Below are 19103 nucleotides of genomic sequence, written 5' to 3'. Positions count from 1 at the left end.
AAGGAGGGGGAGGATAGATAGAGGGATAAGATTGGTGAGGATAAAGAGGGGAGCAGATCTCCTAGTCTACAAAAAAGTCGACCAGGAAATGGACCACTCCCAATTGTGGGCGGATCGTAACTGTGATCCGGTCGTAATTGGTTGTGATTCCTCCCTAGGTTCATTGTCCCCAACAACTTATAGTTTGAGTCGGAACGGGCGGCCGAAGGTTGGCCGAAGGCCGCCTCCTGCTCAGCGTCCGACAACTTGGACACTTGCTCACTTTCGGCGACCTCCGGGCGGCCTCCGGCCACTCACTCTAACCCAAACTATAACCTAGCGAGGACGATGAATCCAGAAAAGAATTGCAACCAATTGTCGTCATATCATGATCATGATCTAATCGTAATTGGGAGTGAACCATCTCCTGATCTACTTTTTTTTTGGGACCAGGAGATCTGGTCTTGATAAAGAGAGGGACAAGGATTTACACTTAGATAGATGTGCCAGAGGAGGTGATGACATCCATTTGTGTAATTGTGAGGAGGAGGCTACAAGAGAGTGCGTGAGGACTATGTTTGTAGAAAAGAGAGTGTGTAACGATAACGATTATATCAAGAGGTGGAATGAACTAGGAAGGGAGGGAGGACGCTCATTCTTTGGAGCTCAATGTATTTATGGAACGATGAATAAAGAAGGGCACAAGCACACATAAATGAAAAAAAATGTTTATTATATCAATTTAATTAATTAATTAAATAAATCTAAATTAAATATTTGATAATATTTAAATAAATTAAATTAAAATTAAATTTGAATCATATTCAAATAAATTTAAATAATAATTTAATTACTTTATTAAATAAATTTAAATGATATAAAATTTATACGTATTATATTTTGGAGAACGGGCACATAATTAGCATGATCCACAATAGCCGACCCGATCCGCCTGATTGAGAAGGGCTTGCCTTTTATAACAGCTATAGCCGTCTCCGTTTTTGTTCCTGCCCATTCTGTTTTTGCAGCTCGTAGTCGTCGGACGTAAGCCTTCGCCCATGGCGTCTCCAAGCAATGCGAAGCAGAAAAGAGTAGTCGAAGAGGAGGAGGAGGAGGAGGAGGAGGAGAACGAAGAGGAAGAAGAACTTACTGAAGAGGTATCTTTCTTTTCATCTCCTATTTCTACCATTTACGTTAGGTCCCGCGATCTCAATAAACTTGCTTCAACTCCTTTATTCTGGCTCGACCGTTCTATTGATTTGTTGTATTTCATTAGGATTCTGTTTTAGTCCTCCTTTTATTTGGTTGAGCATTCTGTTTTCCTTTGGTTTCTGATGCAGGTAACTTAATTCTACCAAAAAGACTTCATTTTTTGTGTGAATAATTCAATCTCTAGATGGTAAGGGTGTTGTATTAAGAATGAGGCCTTTTCTGCTGATTTGGTTTGCTTGATGACCTGTGTCGTGACAATCTGCTTGTGAGTTTGTGAAGAATGGCGTTGATTCGTGGGGAATGATCTGTTCAGGGGCCTGGAACTTGGTCCTGGGCCGTGAAAGCATATTTGTTACTGCCCTAAAAGGAGATTTTATTCAAATTAATACGTCAATTTAGAATTATCTTCCTCTATTCACTTAGAATAAGTTATTTCATCACGACAACCTTTATTCTTAAGAACAAGTTATTCCTTAATTTATCTGTAGGTTAGTTATTTTATTGCTATAAGGCATTTCTTAGATGACTATAGGTTAACATCATGTAGTCTTTTGGCATCAAACAAGATTTATAAATAAAAAGCCTTTAGCTATTGGGGTTTGATATCTTAAAGTGATCATCCTTTTCCTTCCCTTTTTTCTCTGATTTTCTAGTTCCTATCAACTTGGTATTGGAGCTACTGTCCCTCAAGACCACCAATTATCCTTAAATCACAAATCATCCTCTTCACCACCACCACCACCACCACCATCCCCCTATGCGATATGCCTCTTATGCCAAATCTTTCTTACACAAATTACTCCACTGCTAGCATCCCCAATGATTATCATTGCCGTTCCATAGCCCCTCCCATATACTTTACTAGCATCAGAGACGTCAACACCTTAGGTTATAATCTCCCTAATAAAGTTGCAATTTTTTTTAGGCAAACGTCCTTTAGAATTGCCGTATTTATTTATTTATTTATTTTTATTTGAAGAACAAAACAAGATATTGTTAAAACAATTATACAACAACAACAACCAAACTTTTTCCCACTAGATGGGGTCGGCTGTATGAATCCTTTTACGCCGTTGAGCTCTATTTCCTACGATATTATCATCTATATATAAATAAATTTTCTCGTGTTTTATTGTGGCTAACCAAGTCTTTTTTGGTCTTCCTTTTCCTCGTTTGATATGCATGTTTATCATAGTTTCACATTGCCTAACTGGAGCATTTATTGGTCGTCTAAGTACATGTCCATACCATCTTAAACGTGTCTCTTGAAGTTTTTCTTCAATAGATGTAACTCCGACTTTCTCTCTAATGCTCTCATTTCTTATTTTGTCCATCCTCGTATGCCCACACATCCACCTTAACATTCTCATCTCTGCAACTCTCATCTTCTGCTCATGTGCTCGAGTCATAGCCCAACATTCAGCTCCATATAACCTAGCAGGTCTAATTGCGGTTTTATATAACTTACCTTTAAGTTTAAGAGGTACTTTACGGTCATACAAAACACTCGATGCTCCTCTCCATTTCACCCATCCTGCTTGTATTCTATGTAAGACATCTCTCTCAATCCCTCCATCGTTTTGCAAAAATGATCCTAAATATTTAAATCTCTCGGTTCCGGGCAACTCATCCTCGCCTATCTTAACAATAGTCTCATTGCTTCTAATATTGTTAAACTTAAATTTTATATATTCTGTTTTTAATCTACTAAGCTTAAAACCTTTCCCTTCTAGTGTTTCTCGCTAAGATTCTAGTTTAGCATTTACTCCTTTACGTGTTTCATCTATCAAAATAATATCATTTGCTAATAACATGCACCACGGTACTGTGTCTTGAATGTGCGCAGTGAGTTCACCCATAATTAGTGTAAAAAGATAGGGACTTAGAACTGATCTTTGATGTAACCCTATCTTTATTGGAAATACTTCAGTTACTCCGCCTAAAGTCTTTACTCTTGTCGTTACATCCTCGTACATATCCTTAATTAGGTCAATATATGTTACGCTAACACTTCTCTTTTCTTGAATTCTCTATATAATTTCTCTTGGGACTCTATCATAAGCTTTTTCTAAGTCAATGAATACCATGTGTAGATCTTATTTTTGCTCCCGATAATTTTTAATTAATTGTCTAAGAAGATGTATAGCTTCTGTTGTCGACCTTCCAGCATGAACCCAAATTGATTTTCAGTCACTGTGGTCTCCTTCCTTAATCTTTTTTCTATTACTTTTTCCAAAGTTTCATAGTATGACTCATTAGTTTAATACCCCTATAGTTTGCACAATTTTGTACGTCTCCCTTGTTTTTATATAAGGGAATTAGAGTACTTATTCTCCATTGATCAGACACATTGTTTTCATTTTAAATATCATGTTAAATAATTTTGTAAGTCATTCAAAACCTTGTTTCCCTAGGCACTTCTATACCTCTATCGGAATATCATCTGGTCCAACGGCTTTTTCATTGTGCATCTTATTTAAAGTTTGTTTTACTTCTAAAATCTGAATTCTACGATAAAAATTAAAATTTCTATGCTCATTTGACCTACTTAAATTACCTAAGTTAAGTTGGTCACCTAAACCTTCATTAAAAAGTTGATGAAAATATCTCTTCCACTGCTCTTTTATTTCTCCATCGTTTACTAATACCTATTACTTTCATCTTTAATACATTTTATTTGGCTAAGATCTTTTGTTTTCCTTTCTCTCACTTTAGCTATTCTATAAATATCTCTTTCCCCTTCGTTTGTATTCAATTTTTGATATAATCGTTCAAAAGTTTTATTTTTTGCTTCACTCATTATTTTCTTAGCTTCTTTCTTGGCTATTGTATATTTTTTAAGTTTTCCTCGTTCTTATAAATATATAATTCCTTATAAGCTAATCGTTTTTCCTTCACTTTCTCTTGTACTTTCTCATTCCACTACTAAGATTCCTTACTTAATGGTGCATGCCGTTTTAACTCACCGAGTACACTCTTAACTACTATTTTCAACTTTGATACCATCTTGTCCCATGTTGTATTAGAGTCATCGTATATTTCACCTAATACTTGTACTTCTACCTTCTCCTTAAATATATTTTGCTTTCTATCCTTTGACTTTCATCACTTAATTCTAAGAATCATATATATTTTCTTTCTATTGATATTATGTTTGAGGCGTATATTCAACACTACTAACTTATGTTGGGTAGTTAAGCTTTTTTCAGGGATGACTTTGCAAACTTTACAAATCTTTCCATCCTTCTTCCTAACCATAAGAAAGTCAATTTGCGATTTATTATTCCCACTTTTGAATGTGACTAAGTGTTCTTTTCTTTTCTTAAAAAATGTATTAGCTAACATAAGATCATATGCTATCGCAAAATCTAATATAGTTTTCTCCTCCTCATTTCTCGTTCCAAACTCATAACTCCCATGTACCCTCTCATATTCCTCATTTTTCACTCCGACATGCCCATTTCAATCACCTCCCATTAAAATTATTTCATTTGGTGGAATATTTTATAATATTTCATGTAAATCCTTCTAAAATCTTGATTTGGTAGCTTCATTTAATCTTATTTGTGGTGCATATACGCTAATTATGTTCATAGTTTCTCTCGCTACTATTATCTTAAGGGTTATAATTCCATCCCCTTTTCTAACTATTCCTACAACTTCATCCTTTAACAAACTATTTACAATAATACCCACTCCATTTCTTGCTTTACTTGATGGATGAATGTTTTAGAGGTTGTGAAGACTTTTGATGGATGAATGTTTACTTTAACAAACCCTAAACCACGTCTAGACTTAGGTTTTCCTCTTGTTTAAACCACGTCTAGACTCAGGTTTTCCTCTTGTTTAACGTGGTTTAAACAAGAGGAAAACCTGAGTCTAGACCCGATGGGTACTTGAACCCAGGAATTTTTTTTTTTTTATGGATGAAGTTATAAAACACTCTTACACACTCTTACTGAAAGGCTTAAGGCTTAGTAGGACTTCGAGTTATGCTCGCCTGTGCTTCTAAGCAAACGAGGGTGCTATTTATAGAAGAAATGAATCTAAGGGATAAGATCAAAGTTGCCTTCGAATCTTATCTCTTAATCATCTTTTCTATCTTTTTGCCCCATTATTGGCCTTTGTCGGCCATTACAAACCTTTTTACAAGACAGACTCCATTACAGACATGATAGACTCTATTATAAAGATTCCATCTTTTAAAAGGAACGGCTCCCCGAGGCTCAATTCCCTTTATCAACCAGTAAAGCTTTTGAAAACAGGGTTTTGATTGTCCTTCCCAGAATATCTTTAGTGCTGTCATTAGCATCTTGACTCAATAATTGAAGTTGGTGCTTTGGTAAAGTCACTTTGTCTGCAACGTGATGAACTATTCTTGATAAGACATCCGCCAATTCATTATTGGCTCCTTCAATATGTTCAAATTCAATATTGACCCCGGTTCCTGTAATATAATCAGTGAAGGCTATCCATCTGACACGCGAGGGCTTATTGCTTGCTGATTTATTGAAGAATTTGATAATAGCGTGGCAATCAGTCCTCAAAGTTATCTCTTTCTTGTCTAGATAGTGGATCTTCATAGCAGACAGAGCCTCCATGCATGCGTGTATCTCTGCATCAATAGTGGATTTGATTACGACAAATTTACCACTAGAATAAGCGCATACCTTTTCTGTCCTTCGAGAATCATATTTCGCCATTTTCCACTTACAAACCCCTCCCCATCCCTCCATGCTTCCATCTGTTTCAATAATTATATAAGCATGTTCAGGGGGTAATTCAAGATCGGGAAGAGTTTGTACAAGGGACTTAATCTCTCTTATTATTTTCCAATCTGCAGCTTTGAATCGTCTATCTCCATGTGGTGATGTTTTTGAGTAAAGTGGCCCAAGGATCTTGCTTAAGTTTGGGATGTGTGATCTGTCATAGTTTAGAATCCCTAAGAAAGACCGTAACCCCTTTAAGGTTATTAGGGATTTTTCATCAAAATCAATGATTTTTTTAATAATGTGCTCTTGTAGCCTGATCTTTCGATTACCAATAATGACTCCCAAAAATTCTATCTCAGGTTGTGCCACCTTCATCTTTGTAGGAGAAAGAATTAACCCTTCCTTTTGGCAAATATTGATCAGCTTATTCAGATGGGTGCAATGTTGTTCCTCAGTTTCAGAAAAAATTAAAATATCATCAATATAGACCACTAAAAAGTCTTCACAACCTCTAAAACATTCATCCATCTTCCTCTGAAAAATAGCTGGTGCATTTTTCAGACCAAATGACATTACAAGCCATTCATATAATCCTTGTGGGACTAAAAACGCCGTCCATGGTATTGACTTTTCTTCCATCATTACTTGATGAAATCCAGATTTTAAATCAAATTTTGAAAAGATTTTACTATTACCGATCTTTTTCAAAATAAGATTAATCCCAGGCAGAGAATACTGATCCAGGCAGAGAATCCCAGGCAAAGATTTAAGGACTTATAATTGAAAACCAGACACTCCTTTCCTTTTTTCTCTCGTCCTGTTACTGGATCAATAGTTGTTCCTGATTGAACAATGAAAGCCATGGTTCTATGTCTACTAGTGCTAGGACGAATAACCTTTAATTTGAGTAAAACATCAATATGAAATTTAAATGATGACTCCATTGCTGGAGTAATATGCTTTAAAGGCTTGTCCTGTATTGTTAAATCAGGATTAATAATTTCTAAGGTACAAAATACCTTATTTTTTGACCAGTATTTGAGTGGATCATCCCCAATATAACCTGCTTCCTTGAGTCTTTGAAATGTAGGGAAATATCGAGATTTAAAATCAATATTCATCATAGCGTGCTGTGGTACACATTCCTCATAAATATTCAGGTATTCATCTTCATTTAATTCCAGTTCAGGTATGGCTTTAGCAGAAATAAAGACTTCGGGTGATGTATTGATTGTAGTAATCTCTTTGTAAAATGTTACCTCAGTTCCTTCAATCCTAAGGCCTCCTGCCATGGATTTAATAAAATTACACCCGATAAGCATTTGAATACCATCTTTCAAGTTCATTTCCAGCTGATATGTAAAGGGGATTCTGAACTTATGAATACCAATAGTTATGTATCCATTCTTCAGCTTTTTCGAAGACTCTTGTTGAGAATTTATACCAGAGAATAAGACCTTATAATTAATCTCTTCAAAAGCTTCTTTTGGCATCGCATTTTTACATATACAGCAGGTTGTTGCCCCTGTATCCAGAATTGCCTGAATTTTGGTATTGCTTACTCCTGGTATTTGTAGAATAACCTCCATATTATATAATCGATTAATTAGTGATCTTTTGGAGGCCGAGAAAACCAACTCCTAACTAGGTTCAGGGTCATGACTAGATTCAGGATCATGCTTGTCAGTTGACCCAAAAGAACCGATTCCCCGTTCTATTTCTTCAAGTTCATTTACCTCTAGTACCAGAGGTGTCATGATTTTTTCAAAGATCAATTGAGCTATAGAACTCCCATGTGCAAGGGATAAGGTAAAGGTAGAAAAATTATGAATAAATATGCATACCTCTCCCCGGAAATCTGAATCAATGACACCTGCATTGATTTCGTAATTCAGTCGAAAAGCCGCACCTGATCGTGGTGCAATACGAGCGTAATACCCTTCAGAGAATTCCAAGCTAATGTCTGTTTTGGCTAGACATTGCTGGTGTGGAAGTACATGAATCTCTTCATCCAAGAATATATCATATCCCGCTGCTCCTATAGTGCGCCGAACAGGTAATTTAGCAGTACTAGTTAACCTCCTTACTTTTAGAAATTGTATATTTTCTTGTCGAATGACTGGTGTCCTGTCAACAATATTTCGTAAGTAAGTTGTATAATCCAAAAGTTCCTGGATTACCTTTTCTTCCTTATGATAAGGAGGTATAACTTCAGTCTTCTTGAGCTTCAGAGTTTTGTTGAGATAGAAAGGTCCGCATGCTGGGCATACTATCATTTTACAAATTAAGCAATGTATTCTCATGGTATCAGTAGTTACCAGTTTGCATAATGTACAACAGAGATACTTGCTATCAGTGATTATTTGATTTTCTTCCCACTGGTGCTGACAGTTTTTCATTTTTTCTCCTACGAATACCTGGCTTCGCCATCCACAGTTTTCTGCGCCCAGCATATATATAGTATCTTGTATCCATGGTGTATCATCTAGGACCAAATTAATATAACTTGGACCAGCTTCTCCTTCAGAGAATGAACATATTGCATCTGAATCTGCTTCATTAAGATCAACAGAAATAACATCATAGTCAGAGGGTAAATCTAGTTGATCTAAGATTGATGCCCTAGCAATATTGCCGGTTTGTTTCTTACAGTCACGGGCAAAGTGTCCTGGTTCTCCACAAATAAAACATTTACACTTCTTTTGCTGATCAACTTTCTTTTTCTTAAAATCCCGCACATGAGAATCATAGGGCTTACCTTTATAGGTTTTAGCTTTTCTCAACCCAAACTTCTTTTGTTTGTTATAGTATCCCGGTATAGGAATTTTGTTGCAGAAAGCTAGATCCTTCACACTCTTCTGGATTGCTGCCTTTTTACAGATTTCTGCCAAGTATTGATAAGTAAAATGTATACGTGGAATTACACCAACCTGATTTGCTGGATACTTGGCTTTGAATGCTGCTTCAACTTCATTACCTATAATAGGTGGCATTTTTCTGAATAATTTGTCAGACAGTTCAGTACTAATAAACATACGTCCTGATTTCGCAGCCAAGATTTTATAATCATTCAAATAATGAAATATATCCTTCATACTGTGGCATGTTAATCGTCCTATATCAATGTAGGCCTGGTCCTGTTCTACTGTTGAACCCTGATATGGGTCCTCTAGTAGAAATGACCTTCTGATTGCAGAGAGTATATTCTGCGTTTCACCGGCCATCTGAATCAGAGCTTCATACTCTGTGGCGTATGCCATACGCCATTGTATCCACATCTTTTTCTCATTTTCTCCTAAGAGATTTTCAATAAATTGGACCTTTTGGCTATTATCTAGCCATGTTTTCTGATTCACTAAGTATTCATTATTGATTCCCAACGAGAAATTACCTCAGAGTACTGATCAATATCTTCTGGTAAAACTAGTATTGCACCATCATTGGTTTGTGCCGATGGAAGAGTCCATGGCTGGTGATTGAATCCCCGTGGTTTGAATTTGCCATTAATTACTGGTGCCTCCACTTGGTCAATTCTGCTGCTAATCTGTGCTGGTGGATAATTTACCTGCCCCATCAAAGGTTCTTGTGGGGGATTATATCTGGATATAGCGCTACTGCTTGCCAATACATTTTCATTAGTAGCCTGCTCCACCATACTTCTTAATATTGGATACTCCATTGATTCCAACTGCTCCAATATAGAGTCGGAGCCCATATGAGCTGCTTCATTATTATGACCTGCATAAGGTAACCAATCATTAGGTTCATTACCTTCCTGTGAAGTTGTATCCTCCTGAATAGAAAGATCCTGAATTCCATTCACTGTATTTTGTTCTTCTGCCCATTGTCCCTCTACTTGTTCTACTTGTTCCACAATATTTTGCCAATAAGTGTCAGCTTCCTCATCATTATCATCCCACTGAGTATTTGGATGTTCTTCCTGTAAAACAGAGGTAGGAGAAGTAATTGGGTAATCATTTTCTAAATTTTCTAACCCAAGAAAATAAGCTTCTCGTTCCTCGTCATCTTCCTCTAGATCTTCTTCTTCTGGTGGTACTGGTAAATCTTCCAAGTCAAAATATGGATCATCCTCCCAAAGCGTATCTTCCCAAATACTAGGAAAAACAGCTTCATCATCCTTTTCTTCATTATTATCATCATCATCATCCCAGCACGGCCTAGTAGGAGGAATAAAAGGAGCGGGAGGAGGTGCAACATAATTAACATAAAAATTATACCTTCCACTGGATTCTCCCAGAGTACCCAATCTGGGATTAGTATCTGGCTGTCCTAATTCTTCCCATCTGTTTCCATTATCAATGAATACCCCAGCGAATTCTTCTTCTCCCTCGTTATCAATTCTTTCAGTATCAAAATTACTCATTCTCCTTGCTTCCGATTTTTGGGCTGCTTTATATCCCTGGAATGCTAATGCAATTGAACCATCCATTAAAGTTGAGGTTCTTACCTCTTGTGGATTTCTAATTTGTGAGTTAGCAGGTGGTTGTAAAATCCATCTCATCCCTTGTAACTCAGTAATTGTTCTGGGAGATGCTGCCACGGCATGTATTCCTGTGCTGGCTAAATAATCTGCCACATTCTGTACATTGTATCTAAAACCAGCATAACTTGTATTAGTTAGTCTACCAATAAGTCCCCTGGTAATTAATAAGTTTGATTCCGCAGAATTCCATTCTTCATAACCATGTGTTTGGATGGCTAATTCAATATGATGGTAGAAATCTTCTATGCTGATTAACATATTTGGGGCTATATAGATTAATTGCGTACCTCCTGAAAGATCAACTTCCATGGTACCGATGATAGACCTGTCATCCCTCCATCTTGTATCCCGAAGGACTACAAGAGCATTTACTCCAGCATTCCTGCGGTGTAAGGCATGTATTCGAATCATAACTAATCAAAGGTGGATTAATTGCATACCTTCCTGCCGCAGTCTTGTATAACTTTCCTGGTTAATTAGGGGAAGATTCTGTTGCCCTCCAGTAACTAATACTCTGGTTTCCGAATAGTGTTGATATACTCTGTGTCTTGGTTCAGACCAGTTTGTTGAATACAAGGTTTCAGCTGGTACCAACGAGGCTCGTTGCCTCTGAGATAACTCCAGTTCTGCTTCTGGGTTTAACTGGCCTTCCAGAGTCCTTGTTCCCCTTGAGTTACTTAGCCTTCGTTGTGCTTCATATCGGGGTCTTGCCATTCTTCTGTAACTCCGTATTTGATCTTCCTGTGTTGATGTTACAGGTTCAGTTGTTTCAGTAATAGATCGTTCAGAAATTACCGGTCTATTCCTTGCTGCCATTTAACTTTTCTTTCTCTTTTTTGTATATCTTCAAGGGGTCCTGATATACGTAAAAAGGTTCCTTCTTTGTTGCTCTTGTCTTTCCCAAGGTTAGCCCTTCCAGCTGCTTAACAAGGCTTGTAACCTGCTCAGTATTATTGGAAATAGGCTTCTGCAATAGCTGGTCAAGCTTTAGGTTAATTTTAACAAGCAAGTCTATTATAGTATTGTTTTGCCTGTTGATGTCTTTATTTGTTGCGTCTTTCACTATAACAAAACCGGCTGCAGGTGAACTTATCTCTTCTGTGTTGTTTAGAGCATCATCATAGTCTTTAGTTTTTGATGAGGAGGGAAAGGTCATGAGACTTGCCTTTTGATCTCTTGTACAACTTCTTTAATCTGAGTTATTTCTGTGAGTAATTCCTTCACGTCCTTTTTTGTAAAAGGTTTTTGTAGCAGTACTTCTTTCTGAAGTTGCAGAATAGCTTCCTGGATCTTCTTCTGCTCCTGAGAAATTTTTATGATTTCCAACTGATTTTGTTTTATTATATCAAGCAGAGATCTGTATTCAGATATCGAAACTTTGGAATGTAATAAAAGCCTGTCGTAGATTACTCCAATATTATTAGAAATACCCTTTAAAGATTCTTTGGTTTCAAGATCAAGATATTCTAGCTTCGTAGTTCTCGAGTTTTGGTACCAATTTTTAATAGATTGCTCAAATCTTTCAGACATATTTTACTAAATAAATTTCAAGAAATTCCTTACCCCTCAAGCTTACCATAAAATTCTTTTTCAGACCCATTATCGGGCTTCCTGCCCCTTTTATGATCCTACTGAGACCTTCTATGGCTCCATATGGGGCTTGGACGTAACTTGAATTTATCTAGAAAATAGTATGAAAAATATGTGCTAATGTGTTATTAAATAGACCATACCTCTTGAAGCTACTCCACCAGAATATCCTGAAAGTTTTTAGCCAAGAAATTCCATCAAACAGGCTCTGATACCAAAAATGGAAATGTGGTTTAAACAAGAGGAAAACCTGAGTCTAGACCCGATGGGTACTTGAACCCAGGAATTTTTTTTTTTTTTTATGGATGAAGTTACAATACACTCTTACACACTCTTACTGAAAGGCTTAAGGCTTAGTAGTACTTCGAGTTATGCTCGCCTGTGCTTCTAAGCAAACCATAACTTAAAATCCGAGTTTTCTATCATCTTTGTCTTCTCGCCTATCCATTTTGTTTCTTGTACACACAACATACTAATTCTTTTTCTAATCATCATATCTACTACCTCCATTGATTTACCAGTGAGAGTTTCTATATTCCAAATCTTAGATTATTAGTTTTCCTATCATATTTATTCTTATCCAACCTATGGTGTGAGAATTCTTGTCTATTTAATACTACACCCAAGTTCTTATGGAGATGTAGCGGTCCTTACTGAGACATTACAGTCGGACCTGTAACGCGAACTCTTGCATATTTAGCACTACACCCGAGTTCTGAAGATGTAGTGGTCCTTGTCGAGACGTTACAGTTGGACCCTGCAACGTGTTCCTTTCGGGGAACAACCTAGCATTAGCACAATAGTTTAATGGATCTATTCATTGAATATTTGCCATAGTTTCTCCGCCCATGACGACCGGTCATGGCCGGTCTCAAGCCCGGATAAAGGAGGAGGGTTGCGTTAGGTTGTTAAAACAATTATGCTCGATGAGTTTTAACATGATGGTAGGAAGATCCTTTATAGCAAAATATTATATAGAATTCCTTATTGGAGAAGCTACCATATGGACTTTGAGTGTTGAAAGTTATTTCTCCTTCATTTCAGGCCGCATGCCTCCAAGGTTGAGATAACTTTTATAAGCCTTGAAGGAGGAGCCATTTGATGGTACGAATTGTTTGAGTTATGCTATGAACCTTTATCATGGGTAGGGTTGTAGATGGTCTTTTTAGTCGTTTTAGCTCACCACAGTGTGATAAAGCAGAAGAGGTGTTGTTCAAAATTTGACAAGTCATGACAACAGAGGTACGAAAGTCCTTTTGGCACTAAGCAAGCTCATGAATAAAAATCCTTTGGCTATTGGAGGTTTCCTCTAGTTGATCATACTTTCCTCCCCTCTTTTCTCCAATTTTCTAGGAGAAATGGCACAAGTTTCTAACAATATTTCTCTGCTTGAGCCGAGCCTTCCAATCTTTTGGTACATTGATCATCACTTGCTTTGTGCATTTTCCAGGGAGTATATATATTTTTCCTCACACAAGAGAAACCTCGTTGGGAGGAAATATTTCCTTTCACCTGAAAAAAATCTGACTACACATATTGTATATAGAAATCTTTTTCCTATCAAGTTGTCTGTTATCCTTCACTATATTCTTTGTTATTTCTACCCAAAAAAGCGCACCAGTTACAGAGATATATTGATCGATTGATGCCATACTACCAAGTAGTACAAGACGTGTATAGTTCAGTATGACCATATAATGTTATCAGTCTGAAACTGTTGGTTGACATACTGGACTGTACTAGTCAAAATTTCATGTGTATTTTTGGCAAATCAATGGCATGAGCCATGAGGTACTAAAGTGAACTGCAAAGTTCTCAATCCTGACACTGTTCTGGATTTCCAATTCATTTGACTAACTCCTGGTGTGACTGAGTTGGAAAATGTGATTCTTTATGGTGCTTGGAATAAACTAACTTTGTGCTAAATCTTCTTTGTTTATCATTTAATATTCCATTGGATGACATGTCATGTGTGATATGCTTTTCTTGGCAGCTTGAGGGTTTCGATGATTTTACGCTCGCATCTTCGTGGGAAAGGTACCATTTTGTGTAGGTGTGATGGAAACATGCATTGATCCCTTCCATGGTGGTTAGGGCCAACTTATTTCCACTAGCCAACCTTGATAATGAGTTGATTCCTTTGATTGATTTTTTCCTTGATTTCCATATTGATTGATCTTTACTGTTTTCTTTTTAACAAGGTTTATATCTGAAATAGAAGCCATTTGCCGTGCATGGATGCTTGATGGCCATAAGAATTTGGTGGTATGGTATTTTACCTTTTTCATAATTTGTTACTGGCAATTTTGTAGGATGTAGTACTTCCTGGAATCTAGAGAAATATTAGGAATCCCAACTACCCACGGAAGATATGTGAAAACATGTTAAAAACAAATTTTGATTTTTGAGGTTGATTATTGAAACAGCTGTCACGCTAGCACCATGCTATGTTTCTTTTTAGGAAATCTGTAGTGTTAATTTGGAAATATAATATGAACATAGTTTTTTTTTAGTTGGCACCAACTATCTAGTTCTTCGAATCGATTAATCTTGGGGTAATCGGCCTGGTCTCACAGACGTTTCTCACTGGTCAGCAGAGTATAAGGAAGCGTTTTTATATTCAGAATGAGAATATCCATTATATACAAAATTACAATAGAAGAGAGAATAAGAAACTAATAGCGAATAGGAAATTAATTATTCTGTACATAGGAAATTAATATCTTTCTAACTAAATCTCTTGATTTCCTTAAGGAGACAAACCATCGAGTCCCAAAAACATTGGGAATATTAGAAGGACCCCATATGTCACTATGAATTAAATGAAAGGGAGTAGAACTTTTTTATTGCTAATAGGAAATGGTACACAGAATGTTTTGCCAATTTGCATATGAGATTCAGAAACATCCCATCCTTGAAAAAGATGAGGAAACAAGCCCTTAAAACTCTAAAAGAGGGATGATCAAGACGTTTGTGATACAACCAAATGTTATCTTTATTGGAAGAACTGTGAAAGGACAAAGGCAAATTATTCTTCTTAGTGGATTCAAGGTAGTAAAGGCCACTATGTTCCTTAGCAAGTCCAATCCTCCTTCCCGAGTCTTGATCTTGAAAAACACAATAAGAAGGGGAAAAAATGGCATGACACTGAAGTTTAGTAGTTAATTTTTGAACGAAAACAAGGTTGGCAGACATTTTTGGTACATGGAGGACGTTTTTAAGGATAAGGCTATGGGTAAGGTGAATATTTCCAAAACCAGCAACAGTAGCTAAAGTTTCATTGGCTATTATAATTTTTCTATTACTTGGGCTGGTGTTTTAAGTGTGAAAGTTTTGAGAATTAGGAGTTATGTGATCTGTGGCACCATAGTCTATTATCCATAAGTTATCAAAAAAACTATTTGAGGTATTCATATAAAAAGGGACTGAGGAGATACCTAAGAGAGTCAAAAAGCACGCGCTAGACGGTTTATCAAGAGAACTCAACAATCCTCGAAGTTTCTCAATTTCTACATTGTTGAATCCGCCTAGGAAATGCAGAAATGCAGAATTGGCCATGATAAAGAAATGCAGAAGCAGAGAATTATCAATGAAGGATTAATGCTCCGATACCATGTAGAAAGAATTGATTCTCCAAATTATTTTACATTCAGAATGGGAACACACATTATATACAAAATTATAATAGAAGAGAGAATAGGAAACTAATAGCGAATAGGAAACTAATTATTATGTATATAGGAAATTAATATCTTTCTAACTATATCCCTTGATTTCCTACTTTGTGCTCACAGTGATTAATGTTCATAGCGGTTCAAACCGTCACGGTTCGACAATTCGACACAACTATTTATTCTATACAAGCTGTGAAAGCTATTCACAATTGTTCGACAATTCTGTATAAGCTGTGAAGATTGTTAATATCTTTCTAACTATATCCCTTGATGTCCTACTTTGTGCTCACAGTGATAACTGTTCATAGCTGTTCAAACTGTCACAATTCGACAATTCGACATAACTATTTATTCTATACAAGCTATGAAAACTATTCACAACTGTTTGATAATTCTGTATAAGCTGTGAAGGCTATTCACAGCCGTTCGACAAGCCCATCTAGACGGCTAACATTTTTAGGCTGGCTTCTCATAGGATTGAATCCCCTACACTACGCCGCAATTGAGATTTGAACCTTAAATCCCTTGGTTATCCGTTGAAGGGCCTAATCATTGCACCATTGCCCTGGGGGCATAATATAAACATAGTTGAAGTTGGCATAGGAAGCTCAAATAGGATATTTAAATGTCACAAGGAGGAATTGAATAGGAAAGCTATATACTTGAATTAATTTATAGATATATGGTTTTAGACAGTTTTCACTAAATTCAGCAAAACTGATAACTAAAGAAAATGGGTTGGACATAATTTCTTTTGTCTACTATTCTACTTATCATCTTAACTATTTTGTAGTTGAATGCTTATCTATAACCATATATTGCCTAATTGTTATCTTGGCTCTATTTCATTGCTAAGTATTGGAGGATCTTGCGGCCGGCTAGAAGGGGGGTTGAATGGACGGTGCCCCCAAATCCTTGCTTCCTACGATGTTAGCGCAGCGGAATACAAACGAACACAAATAGAAAGCTAAACACCAAATACAAGAATGGAAATGCAAACCGCTAACACGTTTGTTTACATGGTTCGGAGATAACTTGCTCCTACTCCACGGCGTGTCCGTAAGGTGGACGATCCCTCAATCCGTCAGTGGATTAGTCCCCGGCAAACTCCGGCTAGCTCAACCTCCTTGTGGGTGGAGAAACCTCACCACAAACTCACCAAGATCTCTTGGACACAAGGGAAACTCTTGAGCACTTGTAGACTACTAATTAGACCTTAACCAAGTCTAATTTCGTCACCTTGGCCGGCCATACCAAGTTCCTTCTTATAGAGCTTGGAACAAATCAGCAACCTGTTTTGCCTGTTACCAGTCGACTGGTCCATGCACCAGTCGACTGGTGCCAGCCCAACGACTCTCTCAATGGCTCTCTGTTACAGTGCATCAGTCGACTGCAGTGGCGGATCTAGGAATTCAATCATGGAGGGGCGGCCGCGTTCTGAGCGCGGCGATTTTTTTTTGAACGGTTAATAACTTCTATGTAATTAAAAAATATTTTTTAAATAACTTGCATACAAGAGAAAAAGGTACAATATTATGAAAAGAAACTCGTACAATAATATTAAAATATTAAAGCAGTCTACTAACAAATACGTGACAATTGCATTCTTTGAGATTCCATGTTCTGAAAACGTTGTAAAATTGGCTCATTGTCGACTGTATTAAAAACATCTTTCTCGATATAGACTACCAAACTATAATTCATCCATTCATCTCCAATCCTATTTCGCAAATCTGTTTTGACAATATTCATTGCCGAAAACACTCTTTCAACGGTTGCAGTAGCAACTGGAAGAAGTAAGGCTAGCTCAATCATCCGATAAACCAAAGGAAATACACGGTTCTTCATTGTTTCAATCATTTTCTTTGCAAGAGCTCCCAAATCTGAAATGCCTTCAAATCGTTCATCTGATCTAACGTCATCAATATATGTTTCAAGCTCTTGTTCAACCAACATACGCTCATTCCAAGAAAAATCATCCTCATAAAAATAAGCTAGACGCACTAACTTCTGTACATCAAATCTATAGAACGAGTTCCTAGGATCAAGGCATGACATATAAATCAACAAATCTGTAGTTGTTTCAGAGAAACGACTATCCATCTCTTGTAGAATAATATCGATAACCTACAATTTAAAAATCAAACAACAAAAGTAAAAATTAATAAATATGTTACTGTTTAAAAGAATTTAATTGACGGTAAATAAAAAAAGAATTAAGAAGTTACCTCACAAAAGATTTCAACATGGAAGTAGTGATAAAAATTAACATTTTTTCCATTTCTCTTCAAACGACTACGACTGTTGATGTTATCTGTCATATTAATTATTTCAATGGAATGAGTGTTACAAAACTTCTTCACATCCTCAAGTAAAATATCCCATCCAGAATCTCTCAACTTTTGCAATTTGGATTTCACATTATTGATCAAACGCATCGCATTCACAATATTTTGATCTTTCTCTTGTAGAACGGTTGACAAATGATTTGTGATTGCCAATATACGTTTCATCAATAGTAGAATAAACACAAATTCATACCTCTCCATTCTCTCAACCAAAGTTCTACTTAAACCCTTAGAAGAACGATCACCATCATCAATCAAATTTTGAAGAACCTCTATAACAGATGGCCACATTTGTTCAATACGACATAAAGTTGAATGATGAGACCCCCATCGTGTATCTCCAGGTCTAGCTAGACTAGTTTCTTGGTTTAGTCCTCTACCAGAACTAATCTCTCCTCTTTCAAGAAGTTTAACTTTTCTGTCATGTTCAAGTTGTCGAAGTTTGTCGGCCCTTTTGCAAGATGATGTAGATGTGTTTACAATCGAACCAACAATCCACATGAAATCACAAACATATTGATTTGCTTGAGCAACAGCTACAACCACTAGCTGGAGTTGATGAGCAAAACAATGAACATACAATGCATACGGATTTTCTTTCATTATCAGTGACTTTAAGCCATTAAATTCCCCAGACATATTTGAAGCACCATCATATCCTTGACCCTTCAATCTCGCCACTGACAAACCATATTTAGCAAATAAAGAGTCAATTGCCTCCTTCAAACAAGCAGCTGTAGTTGTTGCAACATGAACTACAGCCATAAATCGTTCAATCACCTCTCCATGTTTGTTCACATATCTAATAACAACTGCCATTTGCTCTTTCACTGAACAGTCACGAGCCTCATCAAGTAGTAAAGTGAACCACCTATCTCCAATATCAGCTAGAATAGCATTTGTGGTCTCAACTGCACAAGCATTCACCAATTGCTTTTGAATTTTTGGGGCAATCATTTGATTATTTCCAGGTGCATTCATTCCAACAACTGCCGCAACTTCTGGACACTCTGAGCTATACCATTTGAGCAATTCTAAAAAATTGCCTCTATTGGATGATGTCGAAGACTCATCATGTCCCCGA

The 19103-nt window shown here is 36.8% G+C and overlaps 1 protein-coding gene across 3 annotated transcripts in view; it reads left to right on the top strand.

Annotated features, from left to right (window-relative positions):
• Positions 1-988: 988 nt before the first annotated feature.
• Positions 989-19103, top strand: part of LOC122026442 (rab3 GTPase-activating protein catalytic subunit-like) — a 65887-nt gene continuing 47772 nt past the window's right edge. For all 3 annotated transcript variants that reach the window (XM_042585185.1, XM_042585186.1, XM_042585184.1), the window contains exons 1-3: positions 989-1136; positions 13991-14034; positions 14199-14262. In XM_042585185.1, coding sequence (XP_042441119.1) covers positions 1038-1136; positions 13991-14034; positions 14199-14262 — 207 coding nt within the window. In that variant the 5' untranslated portion in view covers positions 989-1037. The remainder of the gene's footprint in view (positions 1137-13990; positions 14035-14198; positions 14263-19103) is intronic.

Source organism: Zingiber officinale, chromosome 10A, assembly GCF_018446385.1.
Source record: "Zingiber officinale cultivar Zhangliang chromosome 10A, Zo_v1.1, whole genome shotgun sequence".
Classification (NCBI taxonomy): domain Eukaryota; kingdom Viridiplantae; phylum Streptophyta; class Magnoliopsida; order Zingiberales; family Zingiberaceae; genus Zingiber; species Zingiber officinale.
Note: the sequence above shows the minus strand (reverse complement) of the source record. Positions and strands in the feature narration are given on the sequence as shown.